Source organism: Actinia tenebrosa, unplaced genomic scaffold, assembly GCF_029948245.1.
Source record: "Actinia tenebrosa isolate PJP-AT-01 unplaced genomic scaffold, QUT_ActTen_1.0 PGA_scaffold4__44_contigs__length_22323623, whole genome shotgun sequence".
Classification (NCBI taxonomy): Eukaryota; Metazoa; Cnidaria; class Anthozoa; order Actiniaria; family Actiniidae; genus Actinia; species Actinia tenebrosa.
In genome coordinates, this window is record NW_028292581.1 from 12,413,540 (window position 1) to 12,435,543 (window position 22,004).

The 22,004-nt window shown below is 37.2% G+C and overlaps 4 protein-coding genes and 1 long non-coding RNA gene across 5 annotated transcripts in view; 3 read left to right on the forward strand and 2 right to left on the reverse strand.

The window, feature by feature from the left end:
• Positions 1-793: 793 nt before the first annotated feature.
• Positions 794-11,390, forward strand: LOC116302531 (uncharacterized). Its single transcript, XM_031711856.2, has 9 exons — positions 794-1,067; positions 3,152-3,478; positions 3,894-4,878; positions 5,060-5,461; positions 6,110-6,340; positions 6,561-6,713; positions 6,891-7,013; positions 7,391-8,492; positions 8,990-11,390. The coding sequence occupies exons 1-9, from the start codon at positions 972-974 to the stop codon at positions 9,624-9,626; spliced, it is 4,056 nt and encodes a 1,351-aa protein (XP_031567716.1). The 5' UTR covers positions 794-971; the 3' UTR covers positions 9,627-11,390.
• A 1,019-nt stretch (positions 11,391-12,409) lies between these two features.
• Positions 12,410-22,004, forward strand: part of LOC116302408 (uncharacterized) — a 37,853-nt gene continuing 28,258 nt past the window's right edge. The window contains exons 1-3 of the mRNA XM_031711700.2: positions 12,410-12,759; positions 14,058-14,090; positions 14,336-14,626. Coding sequence (XP_031567560.2) covers positions 12,510-12,759; positions 14,058-14,090; positions 14,336-14,626 — 574 coding nt within the window. The 5' untranslated portion in view covers positions 12,410-12,509. The remainder of the gene's footprint in view (positions 12,760-14,057; positions 14,091-14,335; positions 14,627-22,004) is intronic.
• LOC116302427 (uncharacterized) lies at positions 15,176-16,168 on the forward strand. The gene is made up of 2 exons (XR_004197859.2): positions 15,176-15,539; positions 15,656-16,168. It is a non-coding gene; the product is annotated as an uncharacterized LOC116302427 (long non-coding RNA).
• Positions 16,170-18,885, reverse strand: LOC148907105 (uncharacterized). The gene is made up of 7 exons (XM_089037098.1): positions 18,568-18,885; positions 18,284-18,422; positions 17,933-18,037; positions 17,609-17,860; positions 17,175-17,346; positions 16,926-17,074; positions 16,170-16,479 (listed from the first exon to the last, which is right to left on the reverse strand). The coding sequence occupies exons 1-7, from the start codon at positions 18,784-18,786 to the stop codon at positions 16,220-16,222; spliced, it is 1,296 nt and encodes a 431-aa protein (XP_088893224.1). The 5' UTR covers positions 18,787-18,885; the 3' UTR covers positions 16,170-16,219.
• Positions 18,810-20,236, reverse strand: LOC148907106 (uncharacterized). The gene is made up of 5 exons (XM_089036402.1): positions 19,871-20,236; positions 19,627-19,791; positions 19,377-19,548; positions 19,047-19,233; positions 18,810-18,924 (listed from the first exon to the last, which is right to left on the reverse strand). The coding sequence occupies exons 1-5, from the start codon at positions 20,234-20,236 to the stop codon at positions 18,810-18,812; spliced, it is 1,005 nt and encodes a 334-aa protein (XP_088892528.1).

Below are 22,004 nucleotides of genomic sequence, written 5' to 3' on the forward strand. Positions count from 1 at the left end.
TCGGGTCATTTTCGGGTCATTATTGAGAAGGAGTCTATTTTTGCACTGAGAAAATGGGATTTGATATTGTCCGGTGAGACTTGGATTCAGTATGTGGAAAAGATTCGCTAAAATAGGGGCGGGTCCATTTTATTGTGCCAGAGAAACGGTATACAAATGCGCAAAATGCCTAAAGTTGCACCAAGTCACACTCACTAATAACTAACCGTGGGGTGGTTTGAGAACAACGTCTAGAAACAGTCCTTGTGTTGACTGTTTGATTCTATTGGCAACCATGCAGTTGTATGTCAGATAAGTCCACCCTTCACCCTTCGGGCCTTTTGTAAGCGTTTTGTGATGGACAAAAAAAGAGTCATAAAAACTGAAAACTTTCTTCACAATATATGTCGAATCTTTGGAGATCTTAGGATATATATATTTGGCAGTTGGCATAAGTGCACAATTTACGATTGCTAACGTTTCAAAATTCTAAACTGGAGCCCCCCCCAGCTTATTGTAAATCTAAAGTTAGGACAAACAGAGATGCATGATCTTCATAATCGTTGCAGATCAGGTCCGATCTGCTCTGATCTAATAACACTGTTTTCATAGATCGTTTTCAAGTACTAAGATTATTTTTACACCACTCGATAAATCTGATAATCCTCTTTGTTATATATGCCTTTTGTACTGTGTAAATATGAGAAAAAATACTAGCCTGTGATTGGTGGAAGACCTGATTACTCAGTAAGACGTCTTTGACACTTTGATGTCAAAAAAATATGTTAATAAGTTAATCCAGTTGAATATAATATCCTTGCATGGTAACCACGAAGTTTCAAGAGGACGCGGTAATGATGTAGTTTATGCAGTAGAATGGCTTTCCTAGCTCTTTGTTGGCTTTCGAAACCCATTTCGGGTATCGGACGTGCACTGCAATGGTTTTCCGACATGTAAATGGTTTGGTTTAAGCATTTACAAAGACTTCACAAATGAACAGTCCGGACGATAAGATGCTCTCGGTGCTAAGCCGTGGCTATGGCACTTGGGACGGCATAGCTAAAGGAGAACCTGTAGAAATAGATAATGTAAGTATTTGGGGTTTTTATAATGGTTTATAGTTTTTTGCTTTGTACTTGGTCTGCTTGCCCCGAAGGACACTTGGTTTGTTTATGGAAAGAAGGTACGCTTGACTTCCCCAATCACTCATTGTCTACTTCCATACAAATCCTTAATGAGGTCGAATTTCCAGGCTTTTATTCCCTCGATATTCCAAATCTTAGCTTATATATACATATATAACTTTTGAAAACAAACATTTATGGATTGTCATTTATACGCTGAAATATTACTAGTATTACAGAGCTGGTTTGTGCTTTCCTTTACCTTCGAAGTTTGACCTCATGGCGACCTTGACAACTAACACCAAGCCACGTAGCAACAAAGTATTTTCATCCAAACCAAAACAAACTCGCTCAAAACCAAAACCTTCTTAAATCCATTAAAAACATATCCGTTTTTTTGTACCAAAAATCTTTAGAATATAATAAGAAAAAATAACATATCAGAATTTCGTTTGTAAAAAATAGTTGTGTTGTGTTGAATTACACGCTCTCTCGTCTCAAATTTTACACCTAGATAAATCATTTAAACCTGCGTAAATGATTATCTTTAGGGATTCAAGCCTAAAAATACTTGGTTCCATTACATTTTGGATTATGGTTTTAATATTTCATTTGCTTCACGAATTTAGCAATTTCTCAAATGATGTTTTTTTACAGACGTCATATAAGAATGCAATGTCATCGAGATAATAGCGATTTTCCTTTCATTTTTCCAGAATATAATTTATACAATTTCAAATGACAATTTCAAAATATGTTCATCTTTCACTCCAGCATATTCGATTGCCATATTACTTCCATCTGATGTTTTTTTGTTTTCAAAATCTGTACATCTTTCAGTCCATTCGAATTTGATTCGATTGCCATATTGTTTTCGACTAGAAAAGAAAATTTTCCATCCTCGAACACCTGTATGCCGACATGCTGACGTGAGTCCAATGATCCAAAGAGTTTTATCTCAGCTGATCAGTAAACAACAGTATGACTTCATCCCCTTGTTTGAATCTACTTTTGTATATGAGCAGGAAGGATGTTCACAACATGATCTCATTGGTTGGGTTTTTAGTAAACTGTTCTATTAAGTTATAGATATTATCATTAATTTGAAATTTTCAAATTTGGTGTTTGAAAAATCATTTTAATGTACATAACATGCACACTGTATAGCAACATAGTTGTGATAATCTTTTATTATTGTCTTATTAATTTTTCAGGAAAAAACAAAACCCTTATTAGTTTTACAATAAACGTTTCGGCAGTAACATCTGAAAATACTTACTGCACTGCAATTCTCTAGACCATTTGGAAATATTATTTTTATCCAGCTTATTGTCATCATCTTCATCATCATGATTAGTATATGTAATAGGACTCCATGCTGTCCAATTAAGAAATAACTGGACGAGGAAAATTCCGAGGACTGACAAAATTGGATGAGGCCATAGGCCAAGCCAATTTGGCAGTCAGAGGAATTTTTTGGGTCTAATTATTTCTTGATTGGGGAGCATAAAACCCCATTACCTATTAATTATAAAGCTGCCTAATTAATCCCATATCAACAAGACCTGTCCAATTAAGAAAATAATTGGACAGTTACCTATATACGATTAATGAGAAGCTGTACAATTATTAATATTATTATTAGTTATTATTAACAACCTTACCACCAAGACAATAATTATTGCCATTGTCGCCATCCCCATTATCATCATCATCATCATCATCATCCTTATCATAATCAATGTTGAATAGATCTTTCCTAAGATAGTGAAGATTATTTTGTGTGCATTGTAGTCAGCTTCTGCATATATTTATTTTATTTATCATGCCTTATATGTTGTTCTTTCTACCCAAGCTAGACCAGCACAATCATTGATACTGTTATGATTATTGTTTATTGTTACCCTTTTACAACTTTAAATTGCAGTCATCATTATCATCAGCATTATCATACTTAAATAATTCTAAAACACTTGCTATTATTATTATTATTATTATTATTATTATTATTATTATTATTATTATTATTATTATTATTATTATTATAGGACATATTCTCCATCGATGATCTACGGCTACCTCCCATCGCCAATGCTTATCAAACAATAGAACGCTCCAACCTAAACTACAAAAAGACCTTTGACACCAAACCTTTTCAACTTCCAAATGTAAAAACAAAAGAATCAGGTTGTCACTCTATGCCTAAGACTTATACGACCAGGAAAGGTGCATTACTTCTATATGCCGAGGACTACTTTCTCCCTGGTTCACCTAAAGCTAAAAAGAGAAGAAGAAAAATCAAGCGACAATCTTCTGTTAAACTCAAAACACTGACAGACTTGAGGGATTTTATACTCAATTATAAGAGAAATGGGGTAAGCTACATGCATCTTACTACCAGTTTGCCTTGTCATAGCCTGATTTGCAGACTCGATTTTTTTAAGCTCGGTGATCTCTCCAAAAAAAATTTTTTTTGTAATCGAGTCTGCAAAGCAGGCAAGGCTTATCATAGATTTTTTTCTAATTCGTATGTTTTTGTTTGGTGAATGACCTATAAATTATATAATGCAGTGTCGGTATAGGGCAAAGCATTTTGAATGAATGAATGAATGAACGAACGAATCAGAATGAATGAACAAATCAGAATAAAAGAAATGAATGGATGGATAAATGAATGAGCAATATTATTCTCAAATGCAATCAAATACGCCAAAAGTAATATACACATTTGTCAGACAAGATATCTTTAGTACCATATTGCTATTAACCATCCCACCTTTATCGTTCCAGGGAGATCCATTATTTTTAGCATTACTTCAAAAACGAATCAACAGCTCTTACGACAACAATGTTCGTCCTGGGTACTCCCCTAAGCGCTACATCGCAACCCTTGGACGTTCCATGCGGGAAGAATCATGGAATAAACTGGCATCGTCTGGATCCTTCAAAGACCCTGCCCTCCAGACGTACAATCCGTTCCTACCGTCCATCCACAAAGATGGCTCCGTGTGTGAGCTATTCCCTAACAAACCTCAACCCTATAGTACTATGTCTTTACCTCCTATATCACCGTCTAGTTCTATGCTTGGTAGTACGTTTAATTTCTATAATAATGGGATGTCGACTGGAGCAGCTTCCTTGATATCAATGAACAGTGAAGAATATGCTCCTTCGTCTAGAGCGATTAGTCCAGCTGAATCACTAAACGAGAGATTATCAGAGGTTGAACCAGTCAGGCCAAAACAAGACCGCAGATACGCGCTACTTGATTCCAAGCAGAAAGAAGATCTGCTGTCACAAATGCTTGTGAAAAGGACCCTGGAAACCATGGACTCGGATCTACAAAACTGGCCCTCAAGTTTTAGCAAAGAAGACACTTATGCAACTGAAAAAGAGCCGAGTATTTCTGCTATCAATACGAGTAAAAAGAAATCCAGTAAAGGCAGTTTGAAATCTTCCTCACTAACATCAATATCCCGGCTTCCACCCATACAGTCTGCTGGAGCTCGTCCATCCACACCCGAAGAACTCTATGCTCAAGATTCTTACGCAACGAATGACGAAAGCGGGTTGAGGAACCAATCAGAATCCAAGGTCGGACGTGAAAGTGAGGCAGGTTCAGAAGCACGTGATAGTGAGCGTTTTTCTGTAATTAGTGATCAGGAAGAGTCACGTGATGTGGCTGATTTGAGTAACGTAGAAGTGAACCTGTCAGATGAAAGTAGCCAATGGGGAGACGCGCTCGCTCAAGTGATTGATGTCAATGTGGAGTCGGGTATGTAAAGGGTTCCCGATTTTTTCCAGGGGGGGGGGGGGGTACCTTACCTTTCCCACACATACCAAGACCGCTTTACCGCATGTCATACTGTGTACGTCTACCATGTCCACCATGATTATTTCACATTTTGTATAATTAAGCTTGTGTATTAATTGTAACTTTCTGATTGAACTGACAGAAGACAGCCAAGACGAGGAAGATAAGAAAGTCATGGAATTAGTTAGAAGTCTTCATGGTTCTATTGACGAAGACCAAGAAGAAGTTGACATGAAACTACATGAAGACGTTGACAAGAGATCAGAGGATAGCGTCGATCTTAACGATGTGCAAATTGTTAGTGAACTAGAAGAAAAGATGCTTCCTGAAAACCAAGAGCAAGGCGGAGAGAAAGGAGGGGTTCAGAATGAGAAGCGGGCAGAAGCAGAAGGCGAGGCGCAGGCAATAAAAAAGGAGTTAAGTCAACCATCTGAAGGGAGCCTTTCGATACCGCAAAGAGATGAAGCAACTGGCCAAGACAGTGAGAAATTGAACGAGAACGTTGATCAGGAAGAAGGGTCAAGGGGAAGCAAAGTTGATGCTGGTAAGAGCGATATAAACTAATATATTACAGATTACTTTTTTTGTTCAAATACTGAGTGCAATACTCCTTTTTCTTGTCTCCCTTCTTATCTACGGGGCCCCCACCCTTAATTCTCCAAAAACGAAGAACCGCGATCAGCTAAGATTACGCTTTTACTCAGGCCATGTAGACGTTCTACTAATATTGATTTGTAGAAGCCTTGAACTGTCCCCCCGCTTGATTTGGAAGTGTTGTCCCAGCATCTGTACCGCAACATCCATATGTTTGAGTCCACGGTTCGCTAGCGAAGCCAACATAAGCATATTCCAAATCAGAAAGTGCTTTAAGTTGACTGAATTTTTTTCTGCCCAAATGAATTAGGGTGCCATACACAGAGCTAACTGTGAAAGACTTTTTTCACGCTTGCATTTGAACCCAGCCAGGATCACAGGCGACTTCGACTCGTCTTCGTCTCGCTTTTTTTCGCTTGCTTCGCTCTTGTCTCTGTGAATCTCATGATCAAGGAGGGAGGCTTGGAGCAAGTCTACGCTTGCCTATGTAATTATTTTCATGCCTCGCGTCTAGTAATATTCCTTAATTCGGTTAATTCCACTTCATGAGTCCTCTATGAAATGATGAATCTAAATTCTATTTCATTTCTTTTACCAGGATCAGTCCACTCCAGAAGTACCACCTCCCTGTCTATCATTGAAGACCAAGGACCGTCACCTGAACCACCTCCACCAATCACCTTCGAGCAACTTCATGACGAGGCTCGTGCCGTTGCGTCACGTATTCTTAGTCGACCCCAGTCTGGCGCGGTGTTTATGGAAGACGCACGTGCTGCGTTGGCGATGTGGGCCGACAGATTATCTACGCTGTTAGATCCCCCAGGAAAAGGTTAGTTTTTGTCCACACTATTACACATATGATGCGCCTCCCCCAGTTCCTTATTATACACTAGTTCTCAGACATTTGTAAATAGATTTGATGTCTGAACCCTTGACCACTTGTGAGTACATAGAGTTACTTGTTGGTTCCCGGTTTTTCTGCCTTCTCTATTATATTCACTCTATCTCTCGTTAAATTTTTGAGTTTTTTCAATCCTATCACCTTGCAGATGTGCGAACAAGCTCAGCTTACAACAGGAAGAATATCCAACCCATTACGAATGGTGCAGGTCTTCAAGGTGTTGCTGGACGTAAAAGGAAAAGCAGTTATTCTGCTGGACCGTCGCTTGCCGCTCTAAGGCAGGCTCTCATGATATCAGGAGGTATGTCAGTACTACCTTTGCCTCCACAGGGAGCCCAATATAGATGGCGGCCATTCTCAATCATTACCCAAAGAAGCCCGCTTTTGCTTTTAATAAATTTTCCGAAATTATATTATCTGTTGCTCATAATTTCCTTCCTTATTTTTGGTGATAAGAATATTTTTTTGCATCCTTTAGGTGAACTACCTGGTATCGAGTCCTTGAAGAATCTACCACCGATCCGTGTACCTCACTCATCGAAGCCTGCAAGCAAACACAGTAGCGGTATATCTGTTGGACGTGAGTCCTATCACGAGTCTTGTAAGTGAATTATAATTAACGTCATTGTTTTAAATTTCTATTTTCATTATTATTAATTTTTATGTGTACGACAAAAACTTGGTCATTCCAGAAACACCCAACAGCTATGAGCAATCCCAGAGTTTGTTTAAGGCTCGATCTTAGCCCTGGAAGCATGTGAAGGCGCCTTTGGCAGCCGCCATACAATCCTTGGATGACACCGAGTGCTCTGTAGTTTTTCCTTTTATTTAGTATTTTCATTTTTTATTTCCTTCAGTTTTTGTTTCCACTGTCTTTATGACTTCACCTTTTATCAGAAGTACTTTCTATACCAGAAGAGGTCCATAGTTATGGATACTTTGATTCATGTAGCTAAGCATTGATTTCGTTTGTTACAGTAAAAGACGAAGAGACGAGGTCACTCAGGGCTGGAGGATCTTCTACTCACGCACCATCAGTTCTAACAGAAAGAATTTCCAACTCGGATCTGCAGATGGAGATGTTCAATCTGCTATCAAGTGATGAACTGGATTACCACATGGACCGAGCCCCAACAGCACAAGGAGACGAATCAGATGACGAGCAGTTCCGTGCAGCTCTCCAAGCTGTTGTGACCGACTTAAGAGACAATGTCAGGTCTGATAGTAGTAAAAAGACTTTCAAAGTCAAACCTGACACGGTTTCTAAGGAAGGGAAAAAGAAGGTAAAGTCACCGCCATTTCAGGTCAAGAGACCTGCCGAGGAGAAAGCTCCCCCTGGGTTGCAAAATAAACAAGCTGTAGAGACGAGAGGGAAAGGAAAGGCAGCTAAGAAACCAGCAGGTAAAAAGGACAGCAAAAAGCCAGCCAAGAAAGGAGCGAAGACAACGAAAACTGCGCCAAAAGAAAGCAAGGAGGAGGATTTGAAAGATGAAGTAAAACAAGAAGAAAAGCCAAAAGACAAGTCTCCTGATCTGAAGTCCGTTGGAGAGGAAGCAACGGAGAGAACTGAGCTTGTGGCCGATAAATCACCTGAAACTAGTATACGAGCTTCCTCAGAAACAAGTAAACGTTTGGAAGACTTTTCCATTGCTTCTCCTACATCAGACTACGAGTCGAGAGCGGCTTCCTCGAAGAGGTCAGATTCTAGCGTTGGCAAGGAAAGCAAGTCACCTAGTGTTTATAGTGTTCGTAGCACCTCCACAACAGCCGTTTTTGAGCAACCTAGACTTGTTCCAAAGCCCCCTGAACCTAAACCAGTGCCCGAGGTAGATGAAGAAAAAGCGAGGAAGGAACAAGAAGCACGTGAAGCTGAACTCTCAAAGAAGAGAGAAAAGGAAGCTCGAGCGGCAAAAAGAGCAGAAGAAAGAGCAGCCGCGGCTGAAAGACGACGACAGGAAGTCGAACGAAAAAGGCGGGAAAAAGAAGAGGCTAAACGGAAGCAGATAGAAGAGGAAGCACGATTAGAAAGGCTGAGACAGGAAGCGGAAGAGGAAATGCAAAGAAGAGAACTAGAAATGAAGTATGTCAAATTTTATTTTTTGACTAAACTGATTCTTATACTCTGGGCGTAAGATATATGGCATCTCCCCGTTACTAATGTCTCGGCGCAAACTTTATACGTATCAGTATTTCATTATTTCGATGTACAGTGGCGTAAAATAGGTTTTCATTTTTGCCTAGAAAGGTTGATGGAATTTCTAACGAATGTTCATGTTGGACAAGCAGAAATGCTATATGTGTGACTAACCTATTTCAAAATATTTATTTGATTAACTTATAATTATTAATCTGATGGAGTTCGTGTGGATTTGGCGGGAAAACTTTAAGACTGCTTTAAGACTTGCTACGTGGCGCCGGCCTTTTGTGTGTCAACGTGGTTTTGAAATAATACCTTTTATAACAAGATTAGCTCAGTGTTCAAGCTAAATTAAGTTATCATTTTATCAATTCATAGGTCTTTATAGTCTGAATGTTCTAATATCAGAATAATTTATTGAATAATACTTTTTTTCGCAGGAAAAAGCGGGATGAAAAGGAAGCGGAAAAAAGAAGAAAAGAGGAAGAGGAGCTGAGAAAGGAACGAGAAGAACGCACAAAACTTGAAAGAGAGAAAAGAATGCGGGAAGAATTTGAACGCAAGAAACAAGAAGTTATAGCACAAAGAAAGCTAGAGGAAGAGATAAGAAAAGAGCAAGAAAAAATGGAAGCAGAGCTAGCAGAAGCCGCCCGCAGAGAAGAAGAAGAACGACTGCAAGCGATGGAAGAATCAGAAAGAATTGCCTTCCAAGAAAAAATGAGACGAGAAGAAGAAGAACTTAGAAAACGACTAGAAGCAGAGAAAAGAATAATGGAAGAACAACGCAGGATTCAAGAGGAACAAAGACGAATGCGTGAAGAAGCGATAGCTCTATTAAGACAGAAAAGATTACAAAGACAATTATTTATTACTGGTGTCATACGTGAAGGCTTATACCTTAGTCTAAGTCAGAGACTTTCAAGGGCTTTTACGTTCTCATACTTTGACAATTTACCTTGGTCGTTTCTAAATAATCTGCGAGCTCTTTCGCCTTTGAAGGACCAGATTGTGGAACTGAAGAAAACTATACCACCGACTATCTACGAAATAGACGAAGGAGATGAAGAAGAAAATTAAGAAAAATCTAGCTTTCTATTCAAATGAAAATGTCAAATCAAAAACTAGTGTGTGTATAAAATTGAAGCGAATCGCATTGGTTCGAGACTGCATGTATGAAGTACAAGCAAAAAGTACGTAATTGCAATTCTTCCGTTTCCCCCGGAGATAGATTGATAGAGGTGGTTACGGGTAAAGCCGGCTTACAGGGATCTAGCAATGTGTATGGGGCCAGCAACCCCATCACATATTACTTATTGCAACGGAAACTAAGATACGGACACACGATGCAACATTGCACTCAACGTTGCGAGCCATGACACACGACGCAATTTGTTGCACGCAACGTTGCTGAAGTAGAAAACCATCCTATTTCAGCAACCTTGCCTGCAATGTTGCGCGCAATGTTGCACCGTGTGTCCGTGCCGGCTTAACACAAAGGATAACCATAAGAAGTCATTTGTGTCAGCCCTACGTGCCACACAGACATAGAGGATAATGATGAATAGATTGGTAGAGTATTCAGTTGAATTCCTATTTAATTTCTGAGGCATTTATACATTAACAACTTATGATTCCATTTGACAGAAATGAGTGAGAAGGTAGGGCACTTAGCTTATTTGTCGCATGCGTACAGCAGTCATATAGCACTTATGCAGGTCACCTGAACATTGAGTGTTTTGTTTCTTTTTTGTTTGGCTTTCATTTTAAAGATGCTTGAATACATAAAAATATCAATGTTTTTGCTCATAATTGCCACTCCAGTATTTTAACCCTTGTATGGTTCTCCTCCTCCTGTCTACACAAACGCGTACCGTTCCCGTGCGACAAACTAGTGTTCATGCTTCCACTCAAATTCTGTCAAGAGCAAGAAAAACTGCCGACAGTTATGGGCAGGGCAGCAGAGTTTATATACCGATAAGCTATCAGGCGAATTTTAATTTTATTTAGAGATATATATTATCTAGTTTATCCCAAGAGGGAGCTCAATAGAAATTGTAAGTGTTTTTAAAAGGTTGAAATTATAGAACTATTTTACATGTAAACCCCTGAATTTCTCTGGCTATTATAAATTTCGAAATATGACGCGAGCGCTGATTGACTGACTACCGTTTTATATAAGGGGATAGGCACACACTCGCGCAAAATCGTTCAAAAATATTTGATAAAAGCAATATATGAAACAGCTGCTTATGTCTCTATACTGTGACTTTCATAGTGGGTCAGAGTGACATTGTCTAGAGTAGGATTAATAATAATAATTTATTCTATTTTAATGTATTCCATCTGAAATAATATACTATCTACATGTAGAGAGTTAATGAGCCTGAAGCGAGATCATGACGTTTTACCCCCGTCTCTAGACCATAATCCTTTTCATATTGCTTTTGTTCTTTAATTATCACTATTGTTCCTGTATTCTCTAAGGAATCCAAAATTTCAATATGAAAGAATTTTAAAAACTATTATGGCATAGAGTCGGGGGTAAAACGTCATCTCGCTTCAGGCTTATTACCGTATATTTACTTTTTATTTCAAATTAACGAGACCCACAATGCCCTTTGGTCTTGGAATGCACTATTCAGTATTCAGTATTCAACCTATTTGTTTTTGAAATAGCTGTATATCTTTTAACCAGACTGAATCAATTTATCAATGGGATGTGATAGTTGGGTGTGGTTGAATAGTGGTGGGTGGGGCACCAAAGGGTGATGCTTTGAACCTTGCATGTGACATTCACTTGCAGCTGTATTATCAAAATAAAGAACTATGAATAGAATCAAAGATTCCATGAAATAGATGCGTTAGACTGGATCGAGCCATTACACAATAGATGTGTTGAATAAGATTATAGATTTATTATACCATCCACTTTGAAATTGATGAATAAAAAATATATGGGTTATTAAATTAATCCAAGTATTGCGTATGATGCATACAGAAGGAAATGTGTGCGGAGACAGAAAACTCGGATATTATATTATGAAATATTATATTATGTTATAAAATATTGCATATGAATGGAAAATAAGTATAGGAAATCGCACGATCTCGATGGAAATTAATAGACACGAGTAATGTTTTGAAAGTTCTTGTAATTGCACGAGCCTTTAGGCGAGTGCAATTAAGGAATTTTCAAAACATTACGAGTGTCTATTAATTCCAAATTGTACGAGAAGATCGTGCGATTTTTTGTTTATAGTTCACTCAACAAAATTTCAGTAAAAAATGCGAAGCGACGCCGTTCATCTTTGTCTATTTGGCGGCCGATTTTCAGCTCATCGCGCAACTGAAATGCATAAAAAATATTAGTTCTTATGGCTTAAAATTTTATTTATATGTTTTTTAAGTACAAAATGATAGAAAATAATTGTTTTGACATTGTTTTGTCCGTGTTGCCATAGCGACTTAATTCGGTACTCCTACGGAGTACAATTAACGCTATAATTGTACTCCTCTCGACCAATCAGAGTCGAGTAATTTTGTTGAGTGTACTATAAGCGATTAAACGAGGGAAAGTAAGAAACAGAAAGAAAGATTAGGTCCCATGCATTATAGCCTCATTTACAACCACTACCAGAATCCCTAGCACACTTTCTTTTGCTTAATTAATTAGCACCAATTAATTGTCTTATTATTCTCTTGAAGAAATGAAAATTCGAATAAGAAAGAAAATAATTCGCGAAGCATTTTGGTAGTGGCAGTAAAATGACGCCATCTTGCAAACGACAGAAAGAAAAAGAGATGGCAATTTTGTGTGATGGGTTTCCTGTGTAATGTTCCCATAGTCCCCTGGTGGAGTGTTGCGAGAGGGAATACCCTTAAACAGGACAAGAAGGTATGAACTAGAAAACTCTTTCTAGCTTCAATTCATCTGGAATCCCGCTGCATTTCCTTGCCAAAATGAACGAATTCCGTGTATTACTCCTCGATATTGCCCAGCATCTACGAAAAGATGATTTAGAGCACCTTAAGTTTGCTTGCAGTACATTTATTCCTGCCGGAAGAGCAGAGTTTATTTCTCGACCACACGAATTATTCTTGGAATTGGAGAAGATGGGCAAACTAAGTGAGAGTGACCGAGAATTTCTGGCAGTTATCCTCGTCAAAATCGGCAGGAATGACTTAAGAAATAAACTCCTTGGGATCCCAGGTAAGGTTTACTCTTAATAGTGAATAGTCAGCTATTTATCAGTATGGTATTTTGACATAAACTTATTTCTGCGAATGTAATTAGCAATTTGAATTATAATTTGTCATAACTCTCATAGAATTGTACAATTAACCAAACTCGAAAAATAAAAAGAATAATAAGTCTAAATATTCGAATGATGAAACCATTAATGGAACCTAGGGGAGTAAGCCGTTTTGACTGTAATACTTGTGAGCTAACACATTTTGACACTACAGATATTGGACAGACACTGGAAAGAATGCAGTCTAAATATGCATCAGTCATTTACATAGAATCCTCAATCACCTGACACCATTAAAACTTTTGCTGGAAATTCACCCTTAGCATTGCCATATTGCAGACAGAGAATATGAGAAGAGTAACAAGGCTCTCTCTCTTTTCTGTCTTCGGCAGTTTTTACTTTTGCTCTTGGACAGTTAGGAGCTCACCCTTCCCTGCTCCCCCAGACATATAGTAAATCACCCAGTCATGTTTGAAGGGGAGGGGTTAGGGGAAAGTATTCTGTATTCTAGCTGATTCAACCGTAAAGTATACAGTAAAAACCCGCACATAAGAACCTGTTAGCCTCAAATTTGTCATTTATACCCCCTTTAAACAAGAACCTATTTAGCCTAGAAAATGAAAAACAGGTTCTTATTTCAAAAATCATCATTTAGTGATGCAGAGCTAGGTAAGAATCCTGTTTGGAAAAATAGGGGCTTGCCATTGCCGTGCAGATAAATCAATTAATGTAATAAAAATGTAAAGTGAAGGAAGGTTGATATTAATTGTATTGCATTAGAATGATTTTCACATGACCGTGAAAGAAAATAGACCATTTAGTTTGTAATAGTTGATAAAGAACAAAAGAAAATCATTGGTTTAGAGTCTACTACTAACTATTAGTTTGCCTATTCTTTCACGATCATATGAAAATCACTCTATGAAAAAAAAACTGTACAGCAATAAGTCAGCATGTGAAATATAATGTACAGTAATCTACAGTGTGAGTACATGAGTACATTTATTTGTTTTTACACAGAAATGAGAACCTATTTAAGAACCTAGATAGCCTAAAATTGTGTTAACTACCATTTAAACAAGAACCTGTTGAGGCTAACTCTAAGAAATGTGGATTTTTACTCCCAGGTTTTTATTGTAACCTTACTTTTTGATTTAATACCCTGAATAAGAGAACAGATTCTTCCTTGATTTTTACTGATTTTTCTATAGTTATTAAACCAACAATTTGGATTGTTTTATTTTTATATTTTTAGAAAGACCACTGTATGAAGAACGACCACATACTCGTAAGTATTGTAATTTTGAAAGTGAATCAACATCCATTATTTTAAAGAGGGTTATGAAGATGTATCAACCACAAAATGTTATCTACAGTAGATAACATATATATTCAACCCTCTGATTCCGAGATGGATTTAGAATTTAAAATTGTTGATTTTTGGAGAGAGAGAGGGAAATCGGAAGACCTGAAGAACTACTATATTCAAGTCTAAAACTATACTAATTCTTTTTAATGCTTACTTTTTAAAAGAAGCTACAGCCAGAAGACAGCATCAGTTGGAGCCTTTCAAACAAAGAGTCTCAACAGAGATTATCTTGGAAATTGCTGAAAAAACTAGCACCAGTTGGAAGTTTTTAGGCCGGCACCTCAAGGTACCAGAGCACACTTTAAGTAATATTGATGACACATATAAAAGAACAGAGGAAAAAGGATATGCAATGCTGAAGAAATGGTCTGAAACCAGTGCGACACCTACAGTACTTGTTCTCTTGAGGGCACTAGATAAGTGTGGGAGAAGAGATCTTGCGGAGATCATTGAAGGTTAGAATTGAAATAATTAAAAAAATTTTTTTTTTAATTAATTAAAAAATATCTAATTTTTTTACAGTTTGGCCAACAGATATTAATAGACAAAAATTACAAACAAATAATAATTGGATTTCGCATTGGCATTTGTACAGAGTAGCTGTTCGTTGATTGAAATCCAATTGGAATTTGAGGTTGAATTTTGCCGAGGGAGGTAAAACCAGAGAACCTTTAAAAAACCTTCAAAGCACAGGAGAAAACTAATAAGCAACTCTACTCATATGATGGTGATTCTGGGAATCATACCTGGGTCACATTGGTGAGAGGTGAGCGCTCTCACAGCTACTCACATACCACGCGCATTCCAGGAATCGGTATCCGGTCTTTTCGCTACCTTGCACTTTCGCTACTTACTTAAAAGGTCAATTCGCTACTTAAAGTGCATATCAGGGTTCGCTGTTTTTTGTTTAATATGATAGTTTTAACCCTTAAGATCATATAATCACTAAAAATTATTTGATTATGTTGCGATTTTTTTTTTTTTTTTCGATCAAAGCTCCCAAAAAACAGCAAATTGCTGAGCGACGTGGAGGCCTGGGACTAGTCGGCCGTGACGTCATTTACGGGACTCGTGTGTTCAAAGCACTTGAGAAGCATAAGAAAACAAATTGCATCGCTTGAATACTGTAGTCGTATAAACCTTTTATTCCACGTCAATTCTTTCTGATTGTAGTAGTGAATACTCTGAAAAGTTGCAACTATTCTGATTTTAATGAAGAAAGTAGATATTTGCTAGAAACCGACTACGAAACAAACCCAAGATGGCGATTACATCCAGGCTTTAGACCTGTTTAGGACTATGGTCTTTGCGACTGCCTGCTGGGAAAAAAAGAGGGGCAGAAAATAAGAAAAAAGCATCCAAGAAACGGTAAGCAAAAATTCGTCGCCGAGTTTTATCGACATCACACGATAAATCTGTCTTGTTATGTTTTCGGTACCCATGAAAATACATTCTAACTTTGGTCTCTTTTTACTTTTCAACAGATTTCTAAGCGTAGAAAGTTTACCCATTTGGTACATGGTTATCTAGATAGAAAAATAATTCCTTTGCTAGCATTATATTATTCCCCAAACATTCAGAGAAGACGAAGACGAATATTTAACATAGGTAATTATAATATTAAATAGTGTGTACGAATATTAGAGTGTGCAGTATAGATGCACATTTTAAGAATTGCAGATTCCAAGATTTGTACTAGCTGTATTGAAATTATTTACATGGTAATGCACTAATTTGAAGAGCTGTTTTTGGGGCAATCCAAGGCATTTTTGTGCCCCTTCATTGGTTTCTTGCAAGCTGAGCAGCAAGGATTGCGTCTTGCCCCTGTTTGACGTGGTTCTGCTACAGGTGTTGTTTCTGAAAAGAAAGGGAGCAGAACCTTCGTTTTAGACATTGGGTTTGTCTGAATATGTCATTTACTGTACTTTCCTACCTGGGACTTCTTCTATCTCTTAGTTGAAATGAGTGGTTATAAATAAAATAGACCTCTCAGATCATATTGTTGTTAGTGTCATTTTTACCATTGAATAACATGCTTTTCATAATTTTCATGTGTGAGATATTTCAATTATTAGAAAGAGAGAAATATATATATTATATTTATATATACCTTGTGTGGTAGATGGCACATCATCAACAGTCATGGTCTTTCTTCTTTGGTGTTTCTCAATAGCATCTTTTTTGCTCTCTTTCTGTAACATCGTGTTCATTGGAGAGGGTGTCATGTTCTTAAGTTCTTGAATTGTATCTTTTAGCTTGTCACTATTTATGTTACTGACCATTGTCTGGTATACATTTTCTACATAATCTAAATACAAAAATAATTTTTGTATAATTATTATACATTTCCATCAATTTTTATTAATAATATTGATATATTTTTTTATTAATAAATTTAATACTCAACACCAGTGTGTATTGACTAAGAAATAACCCTGGTCATTGTGATGGACACAAACTAAAACTTACAAATTGTTTTGTGCAATCCTAGAGATGTGCCGAAACTGTATAAAGACTGTTCTGTGCAACAACATTCTTTCTCAAGACTATTCACAAATAGGATTATAGGATTATGCTTATTTTACAGGTTCAGTTTTCATTCTTTGAAATAACTTATTCATGTTTTGGCTGTATTTCAAACTGTGATACCTTTTTGCGACCATTTCCATTGACTCTGTTCACAAATAGGATTACACATAACAATAATTATTTATTAGGAAACACATAGATGTATGGAAATTTTAGAGGTCTTACCAAATGAAGGCCTCAGTTTCACATTCCTTACAGTTGCCTCTACATTCTTAAATTTTGGAAAGACCACCACAACCGGTTCAGAGCCATCTGATCTTCTTTTCAAGTCTCTGTGAAGGTTGCTGTTAAAGTGAAGGGCTGCGATGATGTGCCTGAAATCATAAATAATTGAAATGTAGCTAAACAGTTAATTTATTGGAGTGAAATTGGTAAACATCCATAGAAATGCTGTGATGATGGTAATAGTCAAACCTGCATAACATTCCAACATATGAGGATCCAATCATTTTAGGAGCAAAGTGGTCGACCACGGAATGAAAACCTTCTAGGCAGCTAGTTTGGTCTTCAGTTGATGCCTTCTCAATTGCTGCAATCAGCCGTGGTTTTGTAAGAGCTTTCTCAATTTTCTCATAAACTATGGAATCTAGGAATAAAACAGACAAAATATTCAATGCTCCCATGATTCTCCTTGAACAAAATTCTGGAATTTTTTATACTCTTTGTTATTATTATTATTATTATTATTATTATTATTATCATTATTATTATTATCATTATTATTATTATATCTGCATAACTCAGTTTTTTAAAATTGTCCGTAAACAGTCAGAATTGCAGTATCATTACAGCTTCAGTTTCCATTCTTTGCAATAACTTTGTTTTGGCTGTATTTCAAACTTTGATACCTTTTTGAACCCATTTCCATTGTGGAATATCTCTCCCATGTGCACACTTATTAAATAATGGGTCATCCAGATTTTCATGCTTGTTAATGATCTGGCTTAGATAGGATCTGAACTTAGCCCAGATGACTTTTCCGCTTCCAGTTATAGTTGTAGTGACGCTCCAATAGAAATGGTTAGTGCATGGCTTTATCCAATCAACCACTGCCTCGCACTTGCTCTCCTTTGAGATTTTCAACAAAACCTTGTGAATTTCTGAAGAGAGGAAAAAAAAAACATATCAAAATATTTCACTATAAAATATTTGTTAATACCAGAACAGCTTACTTTTTTTAATATGCCATAAATCAAAGTAGTGCTTGATATGTCCCAGTTTTTCTCTCATGTGTTTGGTGATTGAGGTGTGCCCGTCAGATATGAATGATGCTATGGCTATTCCACTTCCCAGAATGAAGGTCATGCACTTGTTGAATGCCATGTACTCCATAGCGGTACTACTTCCAGCTTCATTTCTCTGAAACAAAATGAAAAATGGATCAACACATTAGGAATATACAGGAATATAATAATTACCAAACCAAATGTTATCAAATATTTTATCAAACTATTATATTTGTACCTGCACCAATGTGAAATGTAAAATGAAAGGCAATGTACAGCAAAATAGTGTGTAGGCACAGAACTTAGCACTGTGCCCCATACTATCATGCCCTCCGTCACCAGCTATTACAACACCTCTCCCAAGGGCCTTGAGTTTTTCAAATAGGGTTTGCTGATACTTCTTCCAGTGGATATAGACAGAGGGAAATAGAATGCTCTAAGATAGGTAATAAATGAAAGAAAATATGATTACATGACTCACAATTGATAAAATCTTCTAAAATTATAGCAATATGAAAAATACCACTGCATTACTCCTTTCTTTTGCTTGATGAAATTGCAAGTATTGATATTTTACTTACTTGTTGATGGTGGAAGAAAGTAGTGAGAGTAATGCAAGAAAGTCCTATGTGTCTAAAGACTGGGAATACTTTACTCGCAGAACCTCCAGCCAAAAGAATACCAAAACACAACAATAGATTTCCAGCAGCAATTCTTGTTCCTGGGAAGTTTGGTTGGCTTTTCCATGTGTAGTCTTTCTGGCATTTTGTATTTGAGCATGTTGTCCTCACTTCTACCATCGTTCCAACTTCCCTTGTCTCAGTTAAAGGATTGCCACTTTTGCAAAAGTGACAAAATTGGAACAATAGCAATGAGATAAAAACACAATATGCTTTGGTTCATGCCTCAAGTTGTCATCTTTGATGTAGACTTTTGATCTATAATAATTGTTATAGATTTTAATTAGTATTATTAAGACACTGAGTTTATCATTCATATATTATTTTATATCAACTGTTGCATTTTACTATCATTGAAACAGTGAAAAAACTAAGCAAACCTTTGATCATTTTCACAGTCTGTATCTGTCTCTGTTGTCTCCCCCTCGGTGTCTTCCTCGGTCATTGGCTCTTCTTCAGTAATAGTGCCATCATCATCTGTACTTTCCATGTCATAGTCATAGTCACTGTTACCATCTTCTTCATCATATCTTGGTGCAGAAATCGGAGGAGGTGGATTTGGTGGGCCTAACAAGTGAATTTTCATACATTTAATATCAAAATAGTATACAGTAAAACTTACATAGTATAGGCCATCACATCCCTCAAAATATTAGGCCATAAGCAATGACTCACTCTCAAAATGCAGAGTAAAATATCGTATACAGTACCTTCGTGATCAGCTGCAAACTTCTGTTGTTGCTGCTCCTCTCTCCTTAGTTGAGCTCTGCATTTTCTTAATTTTGTCTTCGCAGAAATCCATTGATTTCGCAGCTGACGATTTTTTCTCTGGAGGGAAGTACAACTCGAGCATTCCTGAACTGGAGTTTGAGTAAACTCGCACTACGAGAAAGAAAAAACGCGTCCTTACACAAACGCCATAATACGTAAATAACATGTTTGTAAAGTTTTTAAACATACCAAATCGTCCAGTTCATTCATTTCTGAGACTTCTTGTAGAACTGTTTGTAGATCTTCTGGGCTCTGATCTGTCTCATCTGGGCTTTGATCCTTCGCTTGCTCCATATCCTCGGCTGTATTTTGTTGTTCCTGGATGTTGATTGACCGTAAAACTTCCCTCACGACCTGTTTATCATTAGATAGATCGATAAATAAAAGTTAATCGTCTTATTTTACTTAGTTTAAAAGTGGATGGTATTCTTACCATTCGCCTTGATCGTTTTGCAGCCGACTCAGATGCAGGTTTAGCCTTCTTGTTTGCAGTAATGGATGGTATGGCAACGATACCGATGTCATCTCGAACGAGTCTCTGACTGTTAGGCGCTGATTGTCCGTCAATTGCGATAAACTGTCGCGCATAATCTTCCGCTCTAAAATGGTCGGAACAAATCGCAGATATAGAAGTCGCACTCCATTTCTTTCTTGTGAGAAGAACGAAGTCAACCCACTTCTTGCGGCGTCTCACGGCTTCTGGACGATCATCACCAAAAAACGGATTTCTGTGCAACGAGATGCCGTTCTTACGGCTGTTCTCATTACCACAACCTCCGACGACACAACGGTCGGGCATCTTAATAATAAAACTTAAATTTATCTTCGATTTTCAATATTTTCAATAAGCTTCTGTAACACTACGAACGTTTCTACTAGGAAAAACCCTTGAACTGTTGATCAACAAGTCCCGTAAATGACGTCACAACAACTCGGTACCAATCCCTTTCAACAGCTCCGAAATGTTTCTAAAGGGAGCCCAAATCATGCTTTTTTGCCAACTTTGACTCTCAAAAAATTACACAGGAAAAATAATTTTTGAAATTTTAATACCTAAAATCCTCTTTATACAACACAAACTTTATTTTAGAATTGAAACTAGCGAACCCTGATATGCACTTTAACGATTCGCTACTAATAGAAGTCGATTCGCTACCTTATCTCAAAATGTTAAATATCACAATATCAGGAATATATATCAAATATATATTAATTTTGAGTCTATATCGATAAATTTATAACGTGTTTTACGGCATCGAAACTTATAAATTTTCTGCTCAGATGTCGATCGAGAAATCTAAACCTAGCGAAGAGAGGATATTTACATCTCATTTACGTGCGAGTTAACGACGACTAATAGAATTTTGCGTTCAATGAAGAACTTTTCTGACAAATAAAAAGTTTTAGTTACAAAGAAGAAATCTAGTCGAGTTTTTCAGAGTTATTTCCCGGCCCGGGAGTTATGCGTTTGGCGCTGTGTCTATATGACCGGCAGCCGGTCAGGGTCTTCAAATTACTAAATGGCCGGCAGTCGATAATTTTTATTTATATCTAGCTAGAAATATAACCAATCGATTCCAAACTACTCCAACTTTATTCTTTTAGCCCAAGCGAACCCGAAAAACGTTTTAGATCTCATATTTTACTTTTCGTCGATGCCCGGCATAGAATACGAAGCCATGAATTCAGTGGGCCGACTTAGTGAAATCAATACACGACTGCCGGCTAAATAAAACACGAATTCCTAAATGACCGGCAGTCAAAAAATGCACATTTTCCTAAACCAATCGCTTCCAAACTACTCCAACTTTATTCTTTTAGCCCAGGCGAACCCGAAAAACGTTTTAGATCTCATATTTTACTTTTCGTCGATGCCCGGCATAGAATACGAAGCCATGAATTCAGTGGGACGACTTAGTGAAATCAATACGACTGCCGGCTAAATAAAACACGAATTCCTAAATGACCGGCAGTCAAAAAATGCACATTTTCCTAAACCAATCGCTTCCAAACTACTCTAACTTTATTCTTTTAGCCCAGGCGAACCCGAAAAACGTTAGAATAAAAAAAAATATTCAAAAAAATCAAATCAAAAACATCTTTTTGGAGTATACTCGGAACTCTTGACTGCCGGCCAGGGTCATCAAATCACTAAATGTCCGGCAGTCTAGAATTTTTTATATTTATTCAAAACAACTTTTAGATTAACAAAACCTTATTTTAAGAATTACCAGGCACTTTTTCACAACCCTGAGCTATTAGAATACGAAGCCGATTTAGTTAAAAGTCAACTAAACTTTTTGCACAGTTCGGAGGGATGGAAGGAAAGAAAGATTTGATTGGGCGGCAGGTTAATAACAATAATAATTTCAAGGAAGGAACACACTAGTTTTGTTGTTGTTGTTGTTCCTATTGTTGTAATAAAGGCCCAAAATGCAATGCAATGTCAGTGCAGCGTGACAGCGCAGGAAAGCGTGACTATATTGACAGCTTTTGACGACCTTGTCATTGATGTATTCGCGCGAAAGATCCGCACGTGTGGTTGAATTCATAACTAAGAGAGCAAA